The sequence below is a fragment of the Aquila chrysaetos genome, chromosome 11 (assembly GCF_900496995.4).
Source record: "Aquila chrysaetos chrysaetos chromosome 11, bAquChr1.4, whole genome shotgun sequence".
NCBI lineage: Eukaryota > Metazoa > Chordata > Aves > Accipitriformes > Accipitridae > Aquila > Aquila chrysaetos.
The window spans coordinates 31,294,076-31,321,882 of record NC_044014.1 but is presented as its reverse complement, the minus strand read 5'-3'; the positions used below and the strand labels follow the sequence as shown (position 1 = coordinate 31,321,882).

At 40.5% G+C, this 27,807-nt stretch overlaps 2 protein-coding genes and 1 long non-coding RNA gene across 11 annotated transcripts in view; 1 reads left to right on the top strand and 2 right to left on the bottom strand.

Annotated features, from left to right (window-relative positions):
- GLUD1 (glutamate dehydrogenase 1) overlaps positions 1–18,887 on the bottom strand; it is a 31,022-nt gene extending 12,135 nt beyond the window's left edge. The window contains exons 1-5 of the mRNA XM_030031195.2: positions 18,203–18,887; positions 6,161–6,241; positions 5,261–5,316; positions 4,320–4,383; positions 2,569–2,663 (exon numbers count right to left, since the gene is read on the bottom strand). Of these exons, the coding sequence (XP_029887055.1) occupies positions 2,569–2,663; positions 4,320–4,383; positions 5,261–5,316; positions 6,161–6,241; positions 18,203–18,638 (732 nt within the window). The 5' untranslated portion in view covers positions 18,639–18,887. The remainder of the gene's footprint in view (positions 1–2,568; positions 2,664–4,319; positions 4,384–5,260; positions 5,317–6,160; positions 6,242–18,202) is intronic.
- Positions 16,399–18,037, bottom strand: LOC121233641. The gene is made up of 2 exons (XR_005933559.1): positions 16,919–18,037; positions 16,399–16,503 (listed from the first exon to the last, which is right to left on the bottom strand). It is a non-coding gene; the product is annotated as an uncharacterized LOC121233641 (long non-coding RNA).
- A 91-nt stretch (positions 18,888–18,978) lies between the features above and the next one.
- Positions 18,979–27,807, top strand: part of SHLD2 (shieldin complex subunit 2) — a 53,200-nt gene continuing 44,371 nt past the window's right edge. For 5 of the 9 annotated variants that reach the window (XM_041127359.1, XM_030031176.2, XM_030031179.2 and 2 more), the window contains exon 1: positions 21,517–21,600. The gene's annotated coding sequence lies outside the window, so the exon portion shown is untranslated. Of the gene's footprint in view, positions 19,102–19,205; positions 19,511–21,516; positions 21,601–27,807 lie in introns of those variants that run through there. The other 4 variants (XM_030031167.2, XM_030031168.2, XM_030031172.2 and 1 more) reach the window with 3 other exon arrangements.

Genomic DNA, 27,807 nt, shown 5'->3' with positions numbered 1-27,807 from the left:
TAGACACTGAACTTTCACTCATTTCTTAACCCCTTTCCACACTGCAGTAATATTCTCCTTGTCTCTCCAGCTTCCTGACTCTCTATGTCAGGTTTTGAGCAGACTTCCCCTACCTGTTTATATCTGTTATTTGACTTTTCCTTTTCATTTCAAGATCCCTGAACACATCTGCGTGCAACCACACTGACTCATCAGATCTATAGATTTCTCAAACAGATCCCTCTCACTGAAGAGTTATCCTTCCACTCAACTGAACATAGTCTGTTGCATAGCTTCCATCTGTTTTCTGAATTATGGGTTAGTTTCACTTTTGTTCAATGGTGATTTTCTGTATTCCTTAATCACCTTTATTTTTGTTCTTGGTGTCTCAACCAGATAGTTATCTGAAACACTTTCCTCTGCAAACTGGTTTTGATAGATTATTCCACTTTTTACAGCCTTGTCAGAGTTCTCACCTTCCTTCTCTATACCTGGTCATTCTCCACAATAGCTCGTAAGTTCCACTATGGCTACCATTCTCTCTTCCATGTACAAACCACCAACCCAACAAAATTAAGTAAACTAATTTAATATTTTTCCTTATTCCAATTCTTTAACTAACTTTTCAGAAAAATGTACGGATTTTTTTTATTCTTCAAGAATAAGATACTGCCATGCAGACACAGTCTAGGAATAAAAGAAACTGTTGTAGTATAATTCAAATTGTATTTTTACCCTCAGTAGTTTTTGGTTGGTTTTCCTTTGCCATTGAAGCATGTGCATGTGTAGCATTACACAACAAGCTGAGATGACAAAGTGGAAAGAATAAGAAATTCAGCCATTTAAAAATCTTCTGTATCAGTGTTTAGTTTTCCACCTATTAAAAAACCTGAACCTTCTGTATAAAACTGTATGTGAACTATTAACAAATACAGCAAGTCTTAAAGCAGGTCATATGCTGTGAGCCTTCTGTGTCAGTCATAATATAACAATGCTGTTGTATCACAGTGAAATATGCATTTTAGTGCAATGAGTTAAACATTAAAACTTAAAATGCTTTGAGGCAGTAGTTTTCTTAAATACTGGAATTTTAAGTTATGACTGAGGGAGCTAGTTGCCATTCTGCACATTGAAGTCTTTTTGAAGTCATAATTTTGGCTTTTTACCAGGTTTAAAGTTTTAAATAAAATATTTACATTTACATATGTGAATAACAAAAAGCAAGTAATGTTTTATAGTGATATCCCTATCTAACAGACAGCTCAGTGTGAAAGTGATTTAACTAATCAGCATGCCACAGCCTATTCCTCAAGCATTCCTTCCCCACCCCAAGTTACCTTAGACTGTATTTCAGATCTAGACTAATCTGTGCCACCCCATCCTCCTATTGTTAAAGGCATCAGCACCAGACAAGCACTCTGCCAAGAGACTGTCTCAGGAAAGCCAGGCATGCTTTAACATCTTTAACAGACATGCCAGAGAGAAATACATGTTGGGTGGCTCTAATGCCTTATTACACAGGGCGTACACCCTGCTGTATTTCTGAGGAACTGTTGGAAGGGACTGCAGATAGTGAAGAGTCTTTTCAACTCAAAAGGAGCTGGGATAGGCAAACATGGAATAGCTTAGCATAGTAACACACTAATACGAAGCTATGGCAAGACTCCTTAGCAAAGTATGACCTGCTGGAGTAGCAGAAACAACATCTGAAAGAGAAGCTAGAAAGTTTGGGTAGCATAGACAGTAGAGCCTTAAGAAATAAGTTGTCCATAATGCATTTTTCTTTCATCCAACCTATCAAAAGTATACAACAAAAGTGTCTGGTCAACAGTCTTGGTTTTGGTACAGTCAAAACAGGTACAAATAGCCCCAGCAACTTAAGGACAAAGGCCACATTAAGGGTTATAATTAAAAACTAATTTTTAAAAACTTTTTTTTTTTATTGCCTTCTGGGCAATAAATTGTATCAGTGTCCTTTTGCTTTACATTTTGGAGAATTTGCTGAAGTCTACACTGACTACTTGCTACTTATAGGGGACCACAGAGAACTAATACTTTTACAGGTTATAGCAATAGTGCAAATTTAATTTACACGGTCTCTTGAATGCACAAACCCATGAGCATTTATTTAATAACACTTGTGAATTCAGTAGTCTGAAACAGAAAGATTTCAGTGCTTTAAGACTATACCAACTACTACGAACTAATTGTTTAACAACTTTAAATTAGTAATTATAGTAGTAATGAAAAACAGAGGGACATGGTAGAAATATAAACCAATTTTAGACTAAGTATGAGACCTTTAAAAACAGTGTATTTTCTTTTTGCTGAACAGTTGCAGTCAGTATTGTATCAGGCAAACTTAATTTAAGCCTAGTATAAAAACATTAACCTTAAAGCTATTTTTCCTTAACTGTACCCTAAAAACCTCACACCAATTAAGTTGTTAGAGTTTACAAGAATCTATTTAGAGCCACATAATTAAATAAAATTATATGATTAAGCAGCATGGTAATAAATTTCTAGATAAAAGGATTTCTGCAAAGACCAAAAAGTTTTTCTACTTCAAAGCCTCTGCTCAAAACTTACATAGTGTCCTATGGTACTGGCATAGGTGTCAGCAATCCAGGACATCTCCCTCTCCCCTGTGCTCATATCAGGAGCAGGCACATCAACACCAGGTCCTGTTGGCAACAGTAAAAACAGCTTTTAAGGACCAAACATGAACAGTTATCTTCAACCATTATTCCCTTGGGAACTGTGCAGGCCTTGGCAGAGAAGAATTGTTTTCCTGTTTAATCCTCAGTTTATTATGCGAGCAACAGATTCTTCTGGATTCAATTCAGTTTTAGATGCCGTATCACGCATTTGTACAATACTGTCAAAACCTCCAACCTTTCACACAAGCCAATCAGGAAAATGAAAGTCAGTTTGTCAATAAAAAGTCAGAGTAAGATCATGCATCAAAAGCTTTTTTTTTTTTTTTTTTGACAATCATTGCTGTAACAACAGGAAGGGCGCTATCTATGTATGATTTCTATATACCATGATGGGTTTGGGGGTGTTTTTTTGCATTAAAATTTCCTTTTTGTTCTTGGGTGAGTTTAAAAATTGAAGATAGGCTGTTCCTATTCATTGCACTGTAGCACATGCATTTGATTTTACCGCTGACTTCAAGAAAGACACATTACATCTTTCTTGATGAAATAAACCTTTGAAAGAACTTTCACACATCTGTTATAATAAAACCAAATTCTGTTTTTCCTAGATAACTAAAAATAGCATTTGCCCAGCCTATTTAAGATCAGAGGGACTTGCTCGGCAAGATTTTAAACACAACTCTGCCTCTACCAATTTTTTCAAAGTCTTTTTAAAAGGTTTGTGAAAGCTGGGTAGCACCAACCACAGAGACAAAAAGGAAGACAAATTTAATCAAACCATTTTAATTGTCACTGAACTAACAATCACTATAGGTGGCATAATGTATAGTATTACCCTAGTCACATGTAACATCAATAAGTGTCTTTATACAGAAACTTAATTCAGATGAGAAACACTCTGGCTGAAGAGCAAGAAAATGCAGATAAATGGATATACATTCCCAGGGGCAGTTAGACATCAGGAATACATGACAGACCTTTAACTAGTTACATGCCTTATTGTTCACTTGAATAAGAACCTCCTCCAGGTAAAGATCCTCCATTTTAATTACAAGTTGAGCTAGTAACATTCAGCTTTCTCCAGAGGAGACTTCCAGATAGCAACTCCAGACAGCAAGCTACCAGAACAACTCAGGGTTTAGAGTCTGAATGAAACACCTACTAACATTACAGAAGCTGAGGTTCTGTTACAACAGGCATCTATGCTTCTTGCCTATGCTTCTCTTGCAGCCTGTGGTTGCCATGGGTGAAGCCATCAACTTTCTCTGGGGTGGATCTTCTATTTCCTTCCTCTGTTTCCTCAGATATCTGCCAAAAGCCTCAACTGAGACTACAGGAAACAGTAACAGTGAAGAGTTTGATATTGGAGATTAAAATTGCAACAAACTTGGTCACAATATCTACCTCTAAGAGAAATGTGATTCATTTTGGATCCTGTGAGCTCAGCTTTTGTGGCATTTCATAGCAGAACAGCCAACAGAAAAAAGTTAACACACAGTTACCTTTAAAATGCACTAAGATGCAATGACTCGATTCTTTGTGGCTCTTTGCTGAAAGTTCTATACCCAAATTATTTACAGCTCTCAAAAATAGGGTTATTTAAGGATACTATCTAGTGGACGCTGCCAATGCACAATAAATCAGGTTCCTAAATTTTAATAGTAAAATTGCACAACATACCAATAAAGCCCTTTTTTGCCAGCTCCATGGTAAACCTTCTTGTGATCTTTTCCAATTCATTGTCCTACAGAGAAAATGCAATAAATATCACAAGAAATCATTAGTGTTTATGACTGTTTGCTAGGACTTATGCCCAAGCATAAACAGATGCCCTTTTCTTTTAGAATTATATTTATATAATTTATATGCCACTCCCTAACAGACCCTTGGTATTCAGGCAGCACAAGCAAACATTCAGCTTGCTTTCCGTACATTCTGATCCACAACAAGTTGGGAGTGTGGCACAGGAAGAACCAGCTGTGCTTGTAGCAGAGATTTCCAGCAAACAAATCTGATATCCTATGTGAGAGATTTATAACGAGCACCAGCAATAGCTGGCCTGCCGGTTGTGTAATCAACACAGTTGAACAACTTCACACAAATCCTTACAGGAGTTTCAAGCTTAGAATATCTGTTACATATTCTAGTATTCCTTTCTGTATGAGTTATTTTAATTAGGGGAAGAAGGCAAGCCTGCAGTAAACCTGTTATAAGCCAAGTTAGTTATTATTCACACTGGAACACTGCATAGAAAGGTTTAATGGAGCATAAAACTATTTGTCAAAACAAACAAAAACATTAACTTTTTTCTAAGAGTAATTTAATTTAAGCCTTTATTAACAGTATCAACTTAAAAACATTTCAGTTTCCAAATTATTTGTAGTCTCCTGACTTTAAGAAAAAAAAGTAATAAATTAAATAATTGAAGTATTCCAGCTCTGAAACACAGACCTTTAAAAAATTCTTTTCCTACCTATTGCATGCACAAGCTAAATTCAGCCTTTATAGAGGCAGAAGTGGCAGGAAGTTTTAAGTGGTCAATAATGCCCTTAGAAGAGCTTTTTTAACTGGCTGGCTTCAGTACTGCAGATAACCAAATTTTTATCTATGATTAAGCTTACTGTGTAGTTCTTGGGATTGATCTTGACACCAGCCTTTGCCCCACCAAATGGCACATCTACAAGAATGCAAAGGAAAACCATTTTACTTTTTCAACAACAAAGGCAGAACACATCAGTAATATGTGTGAGTAATTATATCTTTGATTTTAGCAGTGAATTTGGCTTTGCCACATTTAGGGCTTCACAAGTGTAAGCTATAATCTGATCTAGGTACTCCTATAAAAATGGGAAATCTTTCAAGGGCAGCTTGAAAATGGTCTTTGAAACTCAAACGTTCATGATTTAAATTTTCTATGATTCACGCTCTTGTACTTGGCACTTGTAGAAGCAATAAGTTTTACAATTTATATTTTACTGGTTTAGCTCAAAAATTTTACTTTGGAAGTCCTAAGTGAAGTGTCTCTATATACTTTAAGAAAGTATTTTGTTTTCTTACATGTAATGTGCACATTATCTCCAAACTCCCCTACAATTTAGCAGCTGTGTATGAATTATACTTCTTTATAACCCATACAGGAATTTTATCTTTATCTCTCCACAGCTCCCCTGCCTGAATCCTTTAGAGCCTCCATCTGTTCCCCCTAAAATTAGCCCCCTCCTAATCCAAGTTTGTCATACTTTGATTTGAGTTCAAGACACAGTACTTTTACGGGAGGGGGTAGCTAGCAGAATCTGGACTTTTCAAATGAAAATGCAACTTTATTCAAGTATCTACAGTAACAGCAGAGGGAATATGTATTATTATTTTGGTCACTATATATTTTTCCCATCTTGCTACAGATTTTAGTCAGACATTAATGTCTAAAACTTAAATGAATCCTTTAGATGTTTTTTCTGTAAATTACATTAGTACTGATTGAAATTAAAGACCGTATCCTTGCTTGAAAAACTATCACTTACCAACCACAGCACATTTGTATGTCATTAGAGATGCTAAGGCTTTCACTTCATCCACACTAACATCCAAACTATAACGAATACCTGCAAAAGACACATGAGAAAAAAAAGAATTCACTGAACAACTTCATAGGTATTTATAAATTGGGAAGATTAATTCTACTCCAGCCATCTGTAACATGCAAGTATGTAATTTACCAACTTATTTGCTTTAAGACTTAAAGAACAATTCCCCATTCTCCTACTTAAATATCTATCTTTAACCTAGTAGAAATTCAAGACTTCAGTAACTCTCTATTAAGTAGTTTAACAGCAGCACTCAACCTTGGAACAGAAGTGAGTATTCCTTGGGAGGAAGATGAGCCAAGCTGATAGGTAACTAGGAATAGAGTTTTCAAGAGGCTGATAAAGCTCATCAGCATTCCATAAGATCTTTAGCTTTGGACTTCATTCATTGTATATAGAAGATGAACCTTTTTCCTGAACATAACTTATTAGTACAGGTTATAATCAAGATCTTTTTGCTAGAGTAATGCAAACTCCTGTTAAGTTATGAGCCCTGCAATACACTGGCTGTGGTCCAACAAAACCATACGTAGCTTCAGGGCTCTGGCTGCTAGGCACAGCCACATAACAGAAAGCAAGCCATTCCGCTAATTCAAATTTGTTCAAAACATTTTGATGGAATAACTCTACCCCAGCAAACTTGTGTGACCAGGCCGCCCATCCCGCACCCACATGGAAGCCAGCCCACACTTGCATGCCCTGCTCTGAGTCATTCAGCAGAACTGCAAGTGTGTGCTGACACACGGTCCAGATACAAATTCAAATTGTTGTGGTCCGAAAGAGGTGTGGATGCAAAATGGGTGATCCTGGCCTTCGAGGCAGTTCAAAACTAAGTGGAAAATGATCACACAAAAGTAGGGAGATCTGTCACCTGCCTGACTCTTAAAAGTCTTCTAAAAAATGGGTTGTAGCTGCCTAATAAATTGATTGAACTCAAAGTTAAAATTCATGTATTCTGGAGGTAGTTGCGGAGTAGAAAATACTTAACCAAACTGACAGGGCACATATACAGAACTACAGAAGCCTAAATATGACATTTAAGATCAATACAGTGCCCAAAGTCACATGGCCACGGCAAAAAAACCCCTACAGCTATATGTTAGCTTCTATCCAAGCTTCTCCTACATCACTAAGCATATAACAGAGCCATGAAGAATTTATCATCCCCACCTCTGCTCCCTAATTCCTTGGCTGTAGGTTGTGCCAAGTTGCATGGTGGTTTGTAGCAGGCACAGAGTGTCCTTCAGATGCTAGGACAAGGCATCACAAATTTCCTACTATGTAAAGAGAAGACCATATTCAGGTCCTCAGGAGTGAAAAAAGACCAGCCAGCATACATCATCCAAACTAAAGCACTGTGCTGCTATGAAAGCCACTCCTGAATGCTCTGGAAACAATCCCAGTTTCAAAGGAACTGAGTGCTGCTCAAACAAAGCTGAGGGCCAAGTGCTGCTTTCTTATGTGAGTTCAATCAGTAAAAGAAAGTACCATGCCTCTGCAGAACAGAATTTAAATTCAGTGTGCATATGGGGGAAGGGTGGTCTCCAAAAGCAAACTAATTCGTTTCTGACTTAGGTAGCTGTAAGGTGTTAATGCCTGTGCTTTCAAGAACCTTGTCACAGGAAGTAATATTTGAAATTTAAGTGGAAACTATCAGAGCCCAACAGAGGACTCAAAGTTACAATGTACATGTTTTTTTTAACACTTCTTACTCTGATCCTTCAGAGGAGTGGTTATCCTGCTGTCAAGCCCTGAGCAAGAACCACCACCACCTACAGCACTGACTGTCCTGCCTGGGTACATCATTCTCTCTTGGTTGAGCAGGTACTCTGGGGACAGGTCTCATTTGAGCATTGCTCAAGCCAGCCAAGCCTGAAGCCACAATCTATGCTGGGCAGAAATGAACTCTGCCCCTCCACTCCCAGGTGAACTAGATCACTGTGTGTTTATTCAACCCACATATTTATTCAAACTTCAATTTGTATACACAAAGCCGTTTTGCTGTAACTATACTCCTGCAGGCACACAAAATGTTGTTTATTGACATATGGAAAGCAGCAGGGGGACTAAATAGTTAGGGATAGTTATTTTGCACAGTTTTAACAGGGAAGCGAAATACAAAAGGAGAAAGCAGCCTCTTCTGCACATCATATGGAAGATGGCATCTGAAAAGGTGAGCAAGCAGCAGTTTAACTAGAAGACTCACACACGTGCACAACTGTTACATCTCTAGTTGCCTTGTATTGCAGTCAAGGGTTACTATAAACTTTACTGTAACAAATATTAAACTTTCATACCAAGGGAAATAGGGTAAAAGCCCCAAGACTAACAAAGTACTAAAAGGCTTTCAGCTGAGATGCCTATTTGTCACCCATGTACATATACCAGAATAGGGAAAACTTTTAGACTTGAGGCTGAAACTGTCCTTTTCTGAACAACTTCATATTTTTGAGCAAGATTTAGCTTCTTTTCTAGCCTTTTAAACAGCTTTAATTGAAATGGCTTGTCTGCTGGCTTTATCTTCATGAGTGGGACACCAGTCTATTCTGAGAGTTGTGCTGACTTCACTAGCTACTTTGCTCCAGCTTATCTGCTAAAAACTTTCATTACAGTGTCAAGAAAAGTTCAGGGTGTGGATTCAGGTTCCCTGACAGGTGTGACGATTCTTCCCTTCTGTGGCACAAGCGAATAACATTTAAGATGTGCTAACGTTTCATTCCTTTTCACAATTCAGCCAGTTACTGTTTTCCAGGAATTGTAATTACTCTACAGAAGGCCCACCTCTTGACAGGGAAGTTATTTGTGCTAAACTGTTAGGACTGATGAGAAGCAGGCATCTGAGAATGCAGTACATTCCATCTGCAAGGGGATGCACAAAGTTAAAAGACTTAATTTCTATTCTATTTGAACATCAGTGAAATTTAGTTTGACAGCTTCCTAATTTGGCAGGAGAGTATTGCCACACATTTGTATGGCTCTTTTGGCAGTGTTACTATGCATTCAATAGCCTGAGTCTAAAAATGGACCACATACACAGATAAATACTGGGGATTTTTTTTTTTTTTTAAGATTCTTAATACATAAGCAAATGAAAGTCGCTGCTACACAGCAAGATTATAATTTTTTTAAACCCTGGCAAGTCCCACGGAGTAAGTCTCTGGAAACTTGTGACTTTTACAGCAAACTAGCTACAAAAAATAGTTTGAAGAAAGCCTCAAGTTACAGTATGACTCACTGCCATGGAAAATACTTTTCACTGGAAAACATACAAATTCTTGTTCTAGTTGAGAATTCTCTTTCCTTGCCACACCCCAAGAAGTTAAACAGTATGCTAAGAGAGACTTTGTTTTTCTATGCACAAGACCTTCTAGATGAGGAAATGTTTTCATTTTAATTTTGTTTCATTACTGGTCAGTATAAAGGGAAGGCTTTATCATCGCATTGCACTGTCTATGCTTTTAAAGCTTCTTTTTTTGATCTGTATTTTGGAGATATTATATTTCATCCAGTTACCTCTTGCACCGAGCCTAATAATTGTTTTGGCCAAAGTAAAATGATTTAAGCCTAGCTTCTTAAACAGATGCTATGGATTAATTTTCACTTTTCCAAATGGAGGTAGCAAAGCACTTGAAACAGTATTTTTTTAATAAAAGTCAATGTTGTAATTATCAGTAAGACTGTATTTTTGATTCTGTAATAATAGCAGTCAGTTACTATCTTAATCAGCAGGTTTGTAGTAAGGAGTGTACTAACAGGCATGTGAGAAAGATCTTGATTTCAAAGAAAACTGGCTATACATCCTACTAGATTTTACATTGTACAGAGTTCAGCACATTCCATTATGTTCAGTGTGTTTATTATGCTTCCTTAGAAAACATGGTGTACAGATCCACCGGTTTTTCAAGGATGATTACTGCCTTTCTAGTATGCCTAAAAATCTCAATTTAGGGAAGTTAGTGTCATTATTTCCTGATCTTCTAGCGGAGTGATCTTAAATGGTAGTATCTACATATGCCCTCACCACTAATGAGCATGAAGTATTCAAAGTATCAAAACTAAACAGTTGCCATAGTAACAGCCCAGAGCAAAACACTTGGTAAACTACTCCTCCTGCACTAAATACCTTGCAAATCTTAGCAAGTCTCTCAAGTTCCCCAGAACCTGGAACAGATTTGCATCTCAGCCTGAATTATTAATATCTAACCAAGGCTTTTGTCCTGCTTTGACTTTGGTGTTTTCTTCTAGCTGTGATCATCTTTTGAACTTTGAAACTAATTTGGGTCCTTTACAGATGACAATTCTTGTTAAGATGGTGCATTTCTGCTCACCTCTATTTGCAAAATGCTTGCTCATCAGAACAAGCGTTTCAGGGCAGCAGCTATCCTACACTATCCATACAGCACTCACCAAAACAGATTTCATGATCTTCTTTGAAAGTTTTTAGGACTGACTACAGCCATATTTATGTCCCAATTAGCAACACTGGATTCTGCAGTGGCTCTGTGAGTTAACAGCTTGCCTGACCCTGTCCAAAGGCTGACATTACATGCAGAGTTTAAAGGAGCTTCAGTAAAGATGCTCACCTTGTTCAAACTATTCGGCAAAATCCATAAATCAGCTTCAGCATTTATTGCAATGCCTTAGTTCCTTAATGTTTTAACTCTGGATTATGTATAACATCTTCATTTAGACAAAGTTTGGGAAGTAAACAAGTGAGACTGATTATAATACTATCAAACTCTACATTATCACTGACACCTAACACAGCAGGAACAGATCTTCCAAGCAATCCTTAGGCTCTTTCAGAACAAGTAAATTTTTCTAAATCCAGAAAAACAATCCAGCCTTCCCTAGAAGGAAACTATTTAGCCTTATTTAACCATTTGGAAAGTGTGGTAAACAGCACAATGACAAATTTATAATTATTGAAGATGAAGAAATTCCAGACAGACCTAACAAAGCAAGATGAGTAATTCAGTGCTGGAAAACAAGAACATTGTACACCAATCAGCAACAAGAACTACTCATTCCTAAATTCAATTCACTAACTGCCAAGAGAGGAGATGATAAAAATATTTATCTCTTACTACACAGCATTAGCCAGCTATAACCTGCGGCAGGAAAGAGATTCCCCTATGGACACATCCCACCATTCTGACTTAACCACAAGTATCTATTCAGTGACCATAAGGTACTCAACCAGACAGAATACTTCAGTATACCACTTCTTGTATACTTTTAATAAGCTGTACTTATACTTGAAATATACTTAAAATGTATACACATACACTTTTGTTTCATTTCATGCAGAGAAAAGCTAAGAATATTCTCTATTAAAAAAATAATGTGGTGCATTAGACCTTGTGTTTTAAATGCAAATATGGCAAATTTAGTACACCACCAGGCAAGCACACGTTACCTGAATTTATGCACTTAGAATATGGCTATGAAGTAGAGTCTCGCCTACAGAACTACCTCAACCCTACCTAAAGGATTAGGCTGCTCATTAAACTGCACTCCACACTGTAGTAACAAGGACTGCTACAGAGATGCAGTAACACTCCTTCCATGTAGATATTAATACCACGCGCATGGGTGTGTGCAGGAGGCGGAAATAACACACGAGTTGGCCCTGGCTACTCCAAATGCCATAGGAGCTACAAAACAATAAGCCACCACAGTGCTGACATGAAGCAGGCAAATTCCATGCTCTTCCTAAGAGTTTATTTCCTAACAAGATGGAGCTGTTGCAATTCATGCAACAAAGAATACCTGCTAGGATGACCCAGCAAACAGGAGGGAGACTATCACACCAGAGAGTCCCCTCCTCACCCCCTCCAACACGTGTTTATCCAGAAAGCCCAATGCTGAGAGAGGTGTGACCTCTCTATAAATAGACAAAGAGCCAACAGTAGCAAGGGAAAACAACTATTTAAGATCAAGGACAAAGCTGGCTACTGCACAAATGGTACGAGCTGATTACATGAAAAAGCTAAGACTGAAAAGATTCATAGCCAGAAGAGCAAGGCATAGCCTCCTACAAGAGTATCAGAGGTAAAAACCCAAATGTGATACAGTTCACAAAGAATTGCAACTAGTTTATTAAAGGACAGCAAAAGCACAGGACACCCATTCCTTGTCCCTTTTTTTTCAATTTGCAATTTAAATATATATCCACTGTTGTATTAATTGTAAAGTCAGGTAAGCTACAATAAGAGGACAGAAACCTATGAAAATAAGGCACTCATATAAGCTTTAGCTCTAACACTGCAAGTGTTGTTACCACAGTTAGGCTAATTACTTTTCCGTAAAACTCTCGTATTCCTTTGAAGTTAGATCAGTTTCCATGGTTTATTTCAGGTTACAGATGGTCTGTTATAGTTCCATCTGTTGCATGGTCCCTAGGGTACATTTCCATGTCTTACCCTCAAAGGCCCCTAGGCCAAAGACATGACCTCAGAACTTTCATCCATGCACAACTTAAAGCAAAGCCACCAGGATAAACAGAGCTTTGCTGAAGTGAAGATGCCGTGTAGCACCACTTCTTACTTCCCCCACTTACAAAGGGGAATAAACAATGTCAGGATAGCCAAGACAGCACATGGGGTTGTACTGGTCCAACTACTTGCATGTAAAACTTTTTCTTTTGCAAGTAAGGTTACCATCATGATGTATGTATTCGGGTTTAGACAAGATAATGCGTACAATGGGGGCTATCTGGTGACTGGGCACTGAGATTAGCATCAGCCTTAGACCTCTGCAATTGGAAAACTGCATCAAGGCTAGCATGAGTAAATGTCATCTTATGCAGTAATAAGACTCATTAACATGAGCTCATAAGTCAAGTGAGAAGGATAAATCCTGATAGGCAGAAGAAAAACAACCAAAACCAGAAGACAGGAAAGTTTGGTAATGCAGAATAGCTCCTTCCACTAACCAGCCAAGGCAGCACCACACAGGAAATCGGATTCATTCACCTCCATGTCAACTGAGCAAATAATGTAAGAATCATCTGTCTTTATATACAGATAGTGAACTTTGAAGTAACGCATGACAAAAGTTTTTCAAAATTCCTATGTAAGTGAAAGTTAGACAAAATCTAGTCTGGAACTAAAGATGGTTTTAAAACCTTGCTAAACTGAGGAAGCAGCTGAGACATTGTTAAGGTAATCTGGGTGAGCATAAACAAAAGGTTAGGGCGCTTCCCAGCTCTGATTCATTTGGTTTCATTGATAATAGACCTGTTGGACATTCAGTTAACATGCAAAGGCTTTGAAAGGTTTTAAAACCACTTAATAGCTTTATCCCTGCAGTAGATGCTGCCTAACAAACATGGAATCATTTCCATACTACTGAGCAGGTAGGAACTCAATAAGCTTTATCTATTTTCTGAAACTGACCTATTAATGAAAACGGCCATCAGCAACCACATGAAAAAGCAGCTTAACCAGTTTTACACCTTTCATAGAACCTGATTATTTAAAAGATTCATTATTTTAAGTAGGAACTGCCAAAGTACTTTTCAACAAAGTCATCTGTATTCAGCCATCTCATTTCCTGTACCCCATTTGGTTTGTTTTAGTTACAGCAGCTGTCAGTGCAGTGAACAAGAGCAGCTGTGGTTTCCTGTTAGTGCTGGCCACTAGCATGCAAGTCACCACATAAGCAAAGGAAAGAGTGATCTGACCCAGAGCATTACTTCAGCTACCACGCAGCATCAGTCCAGTTGTATAAATACTAAGTTTGGATCGTAAGCAACTTGACTTCCAACACACAAGAAAACTGCTTATCTCCATGTTCTCAATGGGATGAGGAGGCATCTAACTAAATTTTCCTTTCCGGCAAACAGTTACACTGCAGAAAACAGAGTTTTTAAAACCTGGACTTGTGAGCTGGACATACTGCGAGGCCTACTGCTTAAATGGGTATATTCATGACCATTCTGTAAAGATTCCTAAAGCACAGAAGAGAAGCGCACCAAAAGAAAAAGTATCACCACCTTCTCAAGTTGCAGAGGTTTGCAACCCCCAAAGCAGAATTAAGGATTAATTTCTACAACAATTAAATAGGTAAGCACCACAAGATGCAACAAGAAATGTTATTTCTGGGTTCTCTCAATGAGGTGGAAAAAACCCACAACTTATAAACTGAAAAGAAAGCATGTTTCAGTACCTAGTGGCAGTTTTCCTGAAAAGCACTTCTCTTGACCCAGTGAAGAATCACCTGCACTACCGTGTAGTGACAACTCTGTCCAACACAATGAAGTTGACTTGTATTTTTACACCTGTTTTGGGGGGGAGAGAGGAGAGTAGGATAAGCCATTAATTAACTTCCTATTTTCATTAACTATGCCTTAGATTGTTAGAACTAGGGTATTAAGAGCATCATACTTCTTGAATAGAAATGTGACAGTCAAGTTTCCCACCCAGGTGTAGAAGTTTGCCTATGCAAAAAATATAAGACTGATCTTGAATTTGCCTTCATCCAGCCCAAACCACATGGTCTGCCATTCCATTTCTGTATCAGGCCACAGTCATCCATCCACTCAGGAGCTTTATTTTCAAAGCAGGCCTCTTGCTGGCATTCACTCTGCTGAGTTATTTCTACTTGCAGGCAACAGAGAAGCCAGCAGAGAAGGAAGTACAGAAGGACTGCCAGTCAAGAACTGCTGCATTTCTACCAGCAGGTATCATCTGCATGCACATGTGAGTTTTAAACTTGCTTCATAAAGGTCAACCTCACATTAAGAAATCTGGCACTTTCCAGATGTGGGCTGGACTACTAGGCAGGGTTTGAGGTTTCACTCTAGAAGAGAATGAGCAGGCAAAGAAATTGAAGATGATGTCTGTGACCAAAGGAACATAATCTAACTGCTATAAAGTTAAGCTACAAACATTTAGTAGAAACAGAAGGTACTGCTGAAGTGCAGATAATTCAATTGTTTATTTAGTCTCTGTTTTCTCAAGTAATTCAGCTGTCTCCAGGTTTAGAGCATTTAAATCAAGATTTTTTTAATTTGATTTACAGTACAAATTCTTCATTAGTTCATGGTTAAATCTCTAAATCACCTTATGAACAAAAAGGTATAGAGAAGTAACATACAATCACCAGTGAAGTATTTTGGTATGGATGTACGAAAAGAAATGAGGAACAAAATTAAAGGAAGACAGCCTTTAAAAGACCTAAAAACATTTGTTTTCCTACATTCCATACTTGAATCTTAAAGTGCACTTTGATCATAAGTCTTATCTGCAGACAGAACACTATTTAATATTCTCTAAACAGCATCTCTTATCCTTCAGATTATGTAAACCTCAAGAAATACAGGAGATGAGCATTTAAAGTACAATGCTCCTTAAAAGAATGACAGAGATGACAAAGCATCCCTACTTGCTAATGATTACCTAGCAATAACTAAACACTATCTCTTTCTTAGTACCAAATACACATCCTTAAAAAATTAGTATGCGGAACCTTATTTTATCAAACTTTACTTTTCAGCAATAGCAAAGTTAAAGTTCACAATTCTGCACCTGAAAGACCTTGAAGCTGTGTTCCTCCTACTGCTCTGCAAGTCTTCCAGATGCCAACTCACCCCTTCTTTTAAAAGGTGGCCTTATGTCCCTTGCTGTTTCTTGCTGGTGTGAATTACTTGCATTGGACTGTGGGCTCCACAGTGTGTGGGACACTCACTTCAGCAAGTTTTCCTATTTCATGCTATTATGGAGTTTGAGCTGTATTTCACTGGGCTTTGCGTTTGTTTTTTTTCCTGTGGAGACTACTAGGATTCTAGTTTAAAAATCACTTTTAGACAAAAGTTCAAGTTGTTGGTGCATTCCGGGTGGACCAAATGTACCATAAATGCAGAAATATCTTTACCACTCCTCCTCTTTGCAGTTTAAGTGGAAATGTTCTACTTCTTCCCACCTTTTTTTTCATAGCAGGTTTCAAGCAGTTGATCTACATTTATCACACATCCCATTTAAATTTACTGCAAAGCCAGACCTGTCATCTGATAGTGAGCAAATTCCTAGAGAGCATTAGAAGGTGAAATCCATTTATGATCACTACGCTGAAAAGAGTGGAAAGGAAGCATCATTTGCAACTCCTTCTCTAAATCCATGGAGGGTGGGGAGCAGCACAGGAAGAAAAGGACAAACTATTGCGACTTTGTATTTTCTTTAGCTGTCATTTCCAACTGCCTTGAAATTTACAGTTGTAACTTTCCACAAACACTCCAGTGTTTGCTCCAGTGTCAGTGCAGACAGGCATAACAAATGCTACAGAAAACCAAGAAATTCTGTTGAGGATTTAGAAACATAGGTATCGGACCAGAAAGTATCCAATCACCCGATTGGTGTTTTTTGTTCACATACAAGTATTTTATAATTCTTTGTTGTGAAAACATTAATTCTTTCAGTTCTGAGCAATACTGATGTGAAATATTGAAAGTTATCATATATTAAATACTATCTTGTTACTTCATTTGCCACAGAACTGTATTTTGTTACACAAGAGGGGATCTTACAAGTAACACAGGCTGCACAGAAAAGAACTTTGTAAGCAGGAGCAAAAAGTAACTTAACCTAAGCAGTGACAAAACAGCAGTGTAACAACCATCAGTGTTTTAAAAGAAATTATAGCAATGGCAGAGAAACAGTAGCTCCACACAGAGGAGCCTTCAGCCATACCCACCTTCAGCTACAACTAAGTCTGATGCCAGTAACTCTTGTTCCACGTAACCACAAAAAGTTGAGTTAACCTCTTTCAGGTAAGAATTAAGCATGTCACAGGACCCTCACTACATATTTGATTTTGGAAAGTTTAGTAACCATGTTAACAGGACAGGCTATTTGTGCCGCAAAGAGAAAAACCCCATGTCACATATATACACACCAGCTGAACTGATTAGCAAGAACACATTAGACTAAGAACACCCTTCCTATTCGATTCTCAAAGTCAGAGGTCTTCATTGACACAAAATCACAGAGAAAACTTTGCTTTCTGCAACCATCATTATTTACCATAAAGCTGGTCTATGCTGAAGAAAAAGAAATGTATTTACAGACTATAGAAGCTCCGGTTTGAGACACAGTCCTGAAATGGTATCCCATACTTAACTGTCCACAAAGATCAGAGCTCCTGAATAAGTTATGCTGGAGGACATATGTACTTGTTTTTCAAGGAAATGCCATCTATCCCGGGCTAAAAGGGAGTTTGATTGAGTGAATCCAGAGGGATTCACCCTCCCGGTCCCTTCGCACAGGCATGCTGTTGGCCTCACCTATGCTAAGTCAGCTCTCCCTAGAAAAATCACTCTTGGCTCTTCCTGCGTATCCAGCCAGTAACCGGGAAAGCTTGTTATTTTCCCCTACCGACGTTTTCTGGGTGAGCGTTCGGGTTTCACGAACGCAGCAGGCAGCGTGCAAAGGGACAGCTGCTCCAGCTCCCCGCTCGAGAGCGGACACTTCAAGCGAGGAGTTCCCACATGTTTTCCAACACACGCTACTCAGGCTTGAGTCACACCGAGTAACGAGGCGGGCTGCCCTCGCACCCTTCGCCTCGCCCGACACCGGACCAGCCACGTCTGCGGCCAAGGCGCGACCGACCGCCCTGAGACCTCGCACCTTGGCTAACCAGGAGCTCGCTGGCGGGGAGCCCGGGCGGCAGATCGCCGAAGGGCTGGTAGGAACCGCTCTGCCCTGCTCCCGCCTTCCCGTCACTACCAGATACCGCGGGTGGCAGAGGCCGCCCGCTGCCCGTCCTCCTCGCCGGAACGGCTGTGACCGGTCGCCGGCCGGCCGGGCGGGCAGCGGGGAGCCAAGCGTCGCCCCCCCCCGCCACCTCAGGGAGCGGGGCGCGGGGAGCGCCCGCCCCGCGGCGGGAGAGCGACTGCGGGCAGGGCAGGGCAGGGCAGCGCCGCGCCGCTGCGGCGGGCCCGGCCACCGGGTGGGGGGCGTGCGGGGCGGCGGGTCTCACCTCCCTTGCAGGGGGTGCGGTGCTGGCTGTGCTGCGCCCGGTAGCCCTCGATCACCTCCCACTCGCCGTTGTCGCGCTTGATGGGGAAGGAGACGCTGAGCACATGGTTGCAGGGCTTGATGATGCGGAGGATGCCGCGGACGCGGTGGCGCCGGTCCTCCATGCTCTCGCGGGTGCGCAGCCCCTCCACCAGCTTGTCCTCCACGATGCTGGCGCCGCGGTCGAAGAACCCCTCCACCATCTTGAAGAAGTTGGGGTCGTCCTCCTTCTTCGCCGCCTCGCAGTAGTGCCGCCGCGGGCACCGGCCCCCGCCCCACGCCGCCGCCGCCGCCGACACCCCCCCGGCTGCCGCCGCCGGGCCGCCCGGCTCCGCGCCCGCCAGCACCGAGCCGGCGGCCAGGCGGGACGCCAGCTGCTCCCCCAAGTAGCGGTACATGGCGGCGGCCGCCGGCGCTTCCGCTACGCGCGCAGAGGCGAGGAGCGGGGCGGCGGTGCCGGATGCCGGCGCGGCGCTGCTGCCACAATAGGCGCGGGGCGACGCCGCCGCCGCCTTTAAACGGCCTCGGGGTGGGGGAGGAGGGGGGCGGGGGGACGGCGGCGGCGCGGGGGGCGGGGGGGCGCAGGAACACGCCGCGCCTCCCGACTGCGCCTGCGCCCCTTCCTCTCCGCCCCTCCCCCGGCGGGATTCGCGGAGGGGAAGGGGGCGCGGCGCGCGGGAGTCTCGCTATGGGCGGGACGGAGGGGGGTGCGGCGAGCATGCGCGCCGGGGGCGCTGCACGCCCCTCCCCCCTCCCTGCAAAGGCGCTGCCGCCCGGAGCCGCGGGGGGTGCGGCCCCGCGCGTGGGGCTGGAGCGCGAGGGTGGAGGCGGGCGCGGGCGGCTGCTCCCTCACGGGCTTCGGTAGGTCGGCGGCGGGTAAGGGGCGGGCGGGCAGGCAGGCAGGCAGGCAGGCGTGTAGCGGGCGGCCCCGCCGCCGGCCCCGCCGGCGGCCCCGCCGCCGGCCCCGCCTCGCCGCCGCTTCCCGCCCGGATCGCTTTCCTTTTCTCTTGCGGCGCTGCGGGTCCCTGCGCGCTCGCGGCCCGCCTCTCCCGCCGGGTGACCGTTAACGGCCGGCGGAGGGCTGGGGGCTGCTGGGGCTCCGCCGTCCCCGGCTTCAGCGTGTGCTCCGCTCCGTTGCCGGTGAAGAACCCGGGGCAAGTAGCCTTCGCCAAAGCAGAATTGTGAGCCTATAGCCGGCTTCCATCGCCTTCTCCCTGCTCTGCTCTGCTCTGCTCCGAGCAGGGGCACCGGAGTGCTCTGGGTGAGGGAGGTGAGGCCTGGCCTGGCTGGCGCATGCTGCCCTTTAGCGGGGTAAAAAACGTGGTCTCGCTTAGCACGAGTACAAATGCAAGTAAGGGTGCTTCCACACAGTGCGGTGTACAAAATTCTTCAGGGAAAGTACAGTTTGTGCAAAGACCCTGCTTGAAGGGAGCCTGTTAGGAAAATCCAGCTCATCCACGTGTGCTTGACTGCCTTGCCAAGAGGGGAGAAAGGCTTCAAGTCAAGCTGCTAACACAGCTGCTTTGTCTACTCAGGTGTTATGTTGGTAGCATGTCACCTTTTACTGGGTCTTGGCCCATTAAGGGGAGTTGTTATGTAGCTCTGACTGTTGAGCACGTCTCTAAGACTGTTGTTTTAAACTGTGCAATATCTGCTTTCTGGGCATGGGGGGCTCTGTGTTGCAGCATTCTTACCAGGTTCGTTTTAGAAGAAGTAAGCAATTTGTTCACTTTCTGTAGGATTGGGCTGCTAACTGGAAAATACGGGGGGGGGGGGGGGTGTGTGTCTGTTTAGGCATGTGGGAGACCAATGCCCTTAGGGCAGGAATAACCAGGAAGTTGCTTTATCTCTCTGGGAATCTCTAACTGCTGTGGAAGTCCAGGGGCTGTGCTGCAAGGCTTGTGGGAAAGTAGTATAACTTTGTGTGCGTTTGTCAGCAGGATGCTTAGTCACAGAGTCTTTCAATACACATAAACTTTTCAGGCAACTGATGCTCCAGTTTTATCTTTATTTCATGTTGTTTCTTTATCCTAAGATACCTGAGAAGTTGTCATAAGGATCAGTAATAAGGGGAATGGTTGCCTTTTATATGTAATGAGAATGGTTTATAACCTTAGTCTAGAGAACAGAGATCCTTGATAGTAAGTGATATGGAAATAAAAGCAAGAACGGAGTTTGTGCTTAGGCCAGTTTGTTATTTGGCTGTTCCCACAGGGCTTCAGAAACAAACTTACTGATTTATGTTTTTCTGGCCATGCTGTAGGTGGTTCGTAGACAACTTCTATTGTGGCGTTCATTTTCACTTCACAGAATTGCAGAGTCCTCAATGGTTGTATTAGTTTTGAGCTACCGTTTGATGTCCATCATCTCCAGGCTTTCATTAGCTAAAGCTCAACTTCTGTATAAGTTCTTAACTTCTGTAAATGTGTAGAAAAGAAGGTGGTGAAAAGTATTGTGGCAATTAGTCCTTGTCAGCTAAATTATTTTTACCTGGTTCTGTAGGTTATTTAGAATACTATTTCACAGACACAAAGGTTGAATGAAAAATATGATTAACCAGTTTGCTCAAATGTGTAGGCTTAGATCAAAATAAGGTTAACATGCTTAGCTCCTATCCTGCCTTTAGCTGTGGCATCTCTAATTTATGAGCCTTACTCAATTATCAGCTGCTTGCAGTATCAGGCTATGTTTGCAGTCCATATTTGTGAATGTATTTGAGACTGAGTATGGGACATGAGAGTGCAGGAACAAAGTGGATCTCTCCATGGGTTCAGTCACACAATTTTATTTGGAGTAATGGTAGCACCATAGCTGCCCTCTTTTTCTAAACAAGACTGGATTTCAGCAAAATATTCAACAAGCTGTGGGCTGAATGCTAAAAATAACTGAATCAGTGTGTTAAATTTATTAATCTTTAAATATATTAAAAGAAAAGATAACTAGGGATTTTTGTTTGCACGTTTTTGTGAATGAAATCATGCGTACAGTTTACAGGCACTTTACCAACCTCAGCAGGTCCCTACCATATTTTTGTTTGCTTCAAATCCCTTCTGGAGGCAAGAGTCACCACGCTTCCTGAGGGTATTCGAGAAGAGTAAGAACAGGAGTCATATGCCCCATTCCAGTGTTCTTGTATGGCAAGTGGTGAGCAGTTGAAGCAAAATCTATTTGTCAGAGGAAAGTAAAATTCATGTGCTTTAGAATGAGTTCTAGCAGGTATGAAAGTGGTAATTGCAATAATAAAAGATGAACTGTACCTTCTTTGTTCTTGCATAGCATATGGGGTGCCATCAGAAGATTTGCATTTGAGTGGCATCAGTGGAAAAAAAGGAAAAACAAAGCCCTTGCATGGATTCTAAGGTAACTTTTTGTCTTCACAGCCAGAAGTTCCACTAACTTTGTTAGTTTCACATTGAATGTTGGTCTTAGACCTGCATCTGAAGAGAGATACATAGAGAAAACTTAATACCTGTGTGGTAGGAACTGTCTGTATGATTCATGGACTTTGCAACAAGGTTATATTCAACTGTGTATACCTGATAGGTATAAGTTTTTATTTAAAATCTGTGAAGTAGAGATGAGGAAGACAAACAAGTTGATTTTATTTCTTAAGCTGCTTCTAAAACATCTTTATATATAATTTTAACAGATTATTTTTATTATATATAAGAACAATAATAAACACTGTATTATGCCTTCCTGAAGCAATCCACAATTTTAAGGTGTAAATTATCAATTTCATAGCAAGTGGAGTAAAATTTGTGCCAAAATTTTAAAGTTTTACTGAAAAAAGTGATCTAAGACAGGAATCTAGTACTTTCTGCTTTAATCCATGATATTTGAAGTATTGGCTATTTGAGAATATGTAGGTTACTAGGATAATCTTTTTTCCTATGTCTAACATCATTAATAGTGGCATCATAAATGGAGAAAATATATTTTTATTAAAAATAAAAGGTCAGTTAGGTTCAGCTTAGTGTTATCTATCAAAGTTTGTCAATTTGGCTAAAATGTTCCTAGGATGTACTGGTACTGGATTCTCTCAGAAGCTAGGATTAGCTATCTCCAGGTTGCATCCCAGTGTCCTTACCAGCTCATCAAAGTAGGTGAGAGAGAACAGGGAAGCTGGAAATTGGGGGTCCTCACAGGGCTGTGAATAACTCTGCCCCTTGTCTGGCTAAGCCCGTTCAAATCCAGGGTAACCCTGGGATTGTCTCCAATTCAGAGACATCAGAGTCTGAACATCCATTAGACAACATGCTCAGGAGGAAAGCTGATCCGCACAGTAGGCAGAGAACTAATTCCTTCCTGTGGTAAGCGAGCTTCCTTCTGGGAACAGAAATGGATTTTGAAATACTCTGCAAATGGAGTTACAGTTGTTTCAGCGAGCTTCATTTTAAGCTTTCAGCCATATCACATGAAGCATTTGGCAGTTCTTACCCTTTGGTAACAGAATTGATTGAGATAAAGTCCAAATATTGGTAACACTTACATATGAAGACACTTTTTCTAGTGATTCCAGAAATAATGTGGCAAGTCGTAAAAGTGAGGTTCTAGCCCTAGCCCAGTGGGCTAATTTAGAATATTACACAAGCTGAAGCAAGTTCTTGTTCCCCTTTGAATTGCCTATGTGAGCAGCCATGGTTCCCTCCTTCATTTCACCAGAAGTTGCAAAAAAATGCTTTTTTTTCTTGGACTGAAGTGTTACGCTGTATTACTTCATGTAGACCTTGATAGTGTAACTACATAGGTGAGAGCTGGGGTTATTGTCTTAGCCCAAACTGTTGCTAAAGAAAAACTGTTCAGCCTCTAAGTTAATAGATCTGTGGACGGTTGAATAATAGTTACTGGGAGAATGGGAGGGTATGAATCTGTCAGCAATACTAACTCGAGTCCTATTCATATTTCTCTCAGTTGAAATCCTGTGCATGTCTCTGTTAAATAGAGGGCATGCAGGTAGGCAGCAAGTATGTAGGACTTCACAGTAATCCTACTGTATTGGACCTGCCTGCATATTGTGGCAAGGTATGTTAAAATACTATCAAATAGCAATCTAATTCTTTTGCAGGTCTTTAGCTCCAGATGTTACCAAGTTTTATGGATTGTATTTTCCACCTTCACAATGCTTTAAAGTAAAACTTAATGTATAATTATTTTTGGCATGGGATGTGAAAGTAGAGAAGAGGTGGCTGTTTATCTGCAGGAAAATGTACCAGCATTCAGTCTTCAGAATAATGGGGGGAAATGTTGATAAAGCATGTGGTCTTTCAAATATGTATATTTTTATGAAATAAATACACTATAGTTTCAAGAATCTAAGGAGTGATTAATGTAATCTGAGCCTAATTTTAATTCCAGATTTGTGAGTAAGTTGCTATACTCTATTTATCACTTAGCTCTGAATCGAAGTGCCACGTTTCTTTGTTATATTCTTCCCGTTTTATGCCAAGCCAGTACATAACAGGGATGAAATGAGAAGTGTGGCACAGTTGCCTAGCTTTACAGTGTTGCTAGAGGGCTGGCTCTGTGCTATTACAGGCAGCACGTGAATTAAGGGAATCCCATAAGATGCCTTTTAATTTGTGACCTGTCTATATAAGCACTTTTACAAAATGAACGCTTGACTAGATATCTTCATTTCAGTCATCTCTTTACAACCAGTTAGAGACTAAAGCTGACAAAAAGGCATTTCACTGGCAGCATAAGGTATCAATACTTAGATCTATTGGTTTGGAGACTAAGGGGGAGCCATCTAAATATAAAATTCTGGTAAAGACCTATGAATCCCTTAACTGAGGCCTGTGAGAATTTTTCTTTCCTTTATATATAGCTTCAGCTGTGTTCAGCCATACCAAAGCTGGATAGCAGACTGGCAGTTTTCGTTATTTCCTCCCTTGGCCTTGATACAAAAGAACCTGAATTTGGTGGTTTTTCCAGGCAGGCTGCAGAAGTGAGATTTGTGCATGCTGCAAATTTGAGATGTGCTTTCTGTAATGCTGCAGAGTTGAAGAAGAGGTATCTGGATTATCTCCTGTTGAGATAAAGACTTTAAAACTTCCAATACTTTGTGTTATTAGTGAGATGCTTAGGTACCTGTGGTCTGATTATTTGACATTATTTTTATCTATTATTTTGCATTAAATGTAAGTATTTTCATGATTGCTAAATTCAAGTATAAGCTGCTAACATCTTGTTAATGTATCAATAGTAACTTTTTGCCTGTCTGTAGCACTGTAAAAGTGTGGAGTGAAACTCTAAGTGTACAAGTCCAGTAGGAAGTTGGTAGGTTTAGCCTGGTAGGGACCTCCTTTAGAAAATGCTAGTCTAAAGCGAGGGTCTTGTTTTTTTATACTTGAGGCACTGCTATAAAAAAAATCAGTAGCTGAGCAAAATAATGATTGAATCTGTTATTTAAGCAGTCATAAGGTTTTTTTACTTTTCCAGACCTTCTGCCACAAAATACTGTTCTTATTTTACATTTCTGGCAGTAGAATTATTAGGCTGTTTTCCAGAATGTAAATTTGACAGGGGTTCCTAATTCTCTCAGTGAAAGGTGTTTGGAAAACCCTCAGTAAGTGGACTAATCTACGAACATTTCAGAGCAATTGTCAGAGGGCAGTTTCCTGAGCTTTTAAAATGTTACTAATTCTGCTGCAGAAGTCAGAAAATATTGAATAAATTCTGATAACTACCTCATAAGTAAATACAGTTTTGATTGCCATGAAAAGTGGTGGTGCTTATGTTTATCAGCTTTAAAGACTGCCTGTCTCCATCTGTTTATATAGTTGCTGTGCATGATGACTGAGGTTGCCAGCTGGTTACTTCAGCTCTGTGACAGAAGAGATATAAAAAGCTCTTCATGTATACAGGAGATAATGTCCTCCTCTCTTGTTTAGGCAGTCTATAGATATGCAAAAAATTTCTGTGCCATGTTTTGGTACTGTTACTATCAATATATTACTAACAGGCATTGCTGGATAATATAACTGAGAAATATGAAATACACTTTCTGTATTGCCACTTCTGGTTTTCAGATGGGTAGGACAAAAAGTAACTTTCTCTGGAGCCTGTAGATCTGATCTGAAACTTAATGAAGTGGGTAACAAATTACTCTGATTTCAGTGACCTTTCAGTCAACGTGGCCCTTCATGAAGTGATAGAGGCTTTTGCAGGTCAATGTGCAGGCTTTTTCTTTCTCAGTTCCTCTATCAGTGAGAATCTGTTAAAGCAGCTGTTTTGTCTTTGTGGAATAGTCTTTAGCTTGTGCTTAGTTTTTTCCTCATTTCTAGTTTAAAAGACAAAAGAGGGGATGATACAGTTACCAAACCCAATATATTTGAGATTCCCATCTAACTGTTAAATGTGTGTGAAATTAGCTGATGTAAAAAGCTAGTTATGGGAAAGCTGACAGGTATATAGGCATAAAAACCTTCATAGATGTACTCTGAGCATGCAAGCTTTGTTCCCTTAAATAGGGTTAGGAGGGAAAAAAAAGTACTTTAGTCAGTTTATTTCCTGGAAATTATACTATTTTTTAGAGAATTGGTCTCTATTTTAGTCAACACAGCACACAACAGATAGCAGAAGGTATGGTTTGCCAGGAGTGAAATAAGAATTGTTTGAAAGTAACATTTACAATTGAAATTTATGGGTTTTGCAGCCCTGGCTGTCTGGCTGAATATTAAACCTGAGATCTTAACAGCCTGGAATCATAGCATCAGAGACTGCAAACCAGGTTTTTTCTTGCTTTAATACTCAATTGACAATCAGAAGTTGTTGACATAAACAAAGTGCATATTGTTTAAATAACAAACATGAAAGCTTTTATGAACTAGAGAATACTAGTCTCCTGTAATGCTTTTGTTTGCATTTCGGTTAACAAAATCAACTTTATCCTCTTTCACTTTGGAAGACTGGTTATGGAAATCCATATTGTTAAAATATGTTTGAATGCTTAATCCTTTGTGAAGGATGTTGGTGGATGAAGCCCCGATTCAAAGGAATTAAGAATTGCCTCTCAAGTTTATTGGTACAATTGAAAATGGCATTGTTCATCAGAAAAGTCCTGGAGTACATTGGCTGGTATTTTTCAATGCACTATGGATTTCCTAAAAGAAAAACTAAAGAAATCACTGGTTATGCTGGATGCTAAAAAATGTATGTATGATTCCTTTTCTTAGTCATCTTTCACAGACCTCAAGATTATTCATGGTACCCACTGGCTGTAGAGATCCAGTGCAAAAAGTCACTGTTGTATAGCTCATTCCAGAAGAATCTCAGAATGGGAAAATAGGTCAGAATAACAAATACTTCTGTTTTAATTAAATTGTCCCATCTTGAGCACATTTGAACATTTTTTGAAAACACTGTTTTTAAAAAAAGAAGGTATTTTTCCAGTCCTTTTGGTCTATCTTCTAGTTAAATGATTTGGTTTATGAATAATGTACTTCTTTCAAAATACTGGAGTTATTAAAATCACACATTCTATATGGTGTTGAGGTGCCCGCCCATATGGCAATCGTGTTAAATGTATAGTTATGCAGTGCCAGACAAGCGCCAGCTTATGGAGTTGTGGCAAAACCTGCACAGACAAAATCTGCATATCCTGGAGTATCTTCTGGAGGCATTGTTGCTGTCATTGTTACTTGGTGCTGGTGTGGGAGCAGTGGACACCTTAAAGGAGCAAGGGTGGGCTGGGCCTAGTGGTGTCCAGAGATGTGAGGAGCATCCAAAGGATATTGGCAGTTGACATGAGAACAGTTTGTAATTGCTGCCATAAACCCTCATCACTGCCATAGAATCTGATTTAGATAAATATTTCTTTTAATTAACAAACTGAAGATTTTGTGCTGTTTGTCTTTATTATTTATTGTCTAGTCTTGTCAATGTTGGCAAGATAATGCCTAAGTTATCTGTTCTACTTTATCTCTTCTGTTTTTCCTTTGAAAGTCAGTAGGCTGAAGGTAAGATTATTTTGAAATACTTGTAAGGTAGAGCCTCTGCACATCATTGATAACAGATTTTCTGATTTCAGAAGGAGTATTACATTGCTGTCATCTGACTCGCTGAGTTAAAATCGTCATGGAATTTGTAAAAGCTTATCTTGATTTCTTTTGTTTTGTCTTACCAGTTTTTCAGATAAGCTGGTGTTTGTCTTTAATTTAGTAAAGGAAAACTAACTGGCTGTCTAAATGTGTGCTTTTAGATTGTTCGAGTATCAACTTTCTTGAACAGACTGTATGCTATATATTCATCCAAGGTTTATATAGTCTCCATTAGCACTGTGACAGTTATATAAATAAATGTAACATTGGGCTATATTAGCAGAAATTGGGCTTCTTCCTCATGTGACAAATACCTCATGAAGATAACAGAGGAGAAGGAAGGAAAAAAGAAGCCAATGTCCTTCACTGTTCTGTTCCCCCTGTATACTTTACGCCTCATCTACCAGCGAACCCATACGTGTAGTGCAAGTCCATTAGTGTTATTTAGTTTTAGGTTTAATTTATTCTTGTTTATTACATGGCTAATTCAGTGAAGGTTATTATAAGTCAAAGAAATTAATGG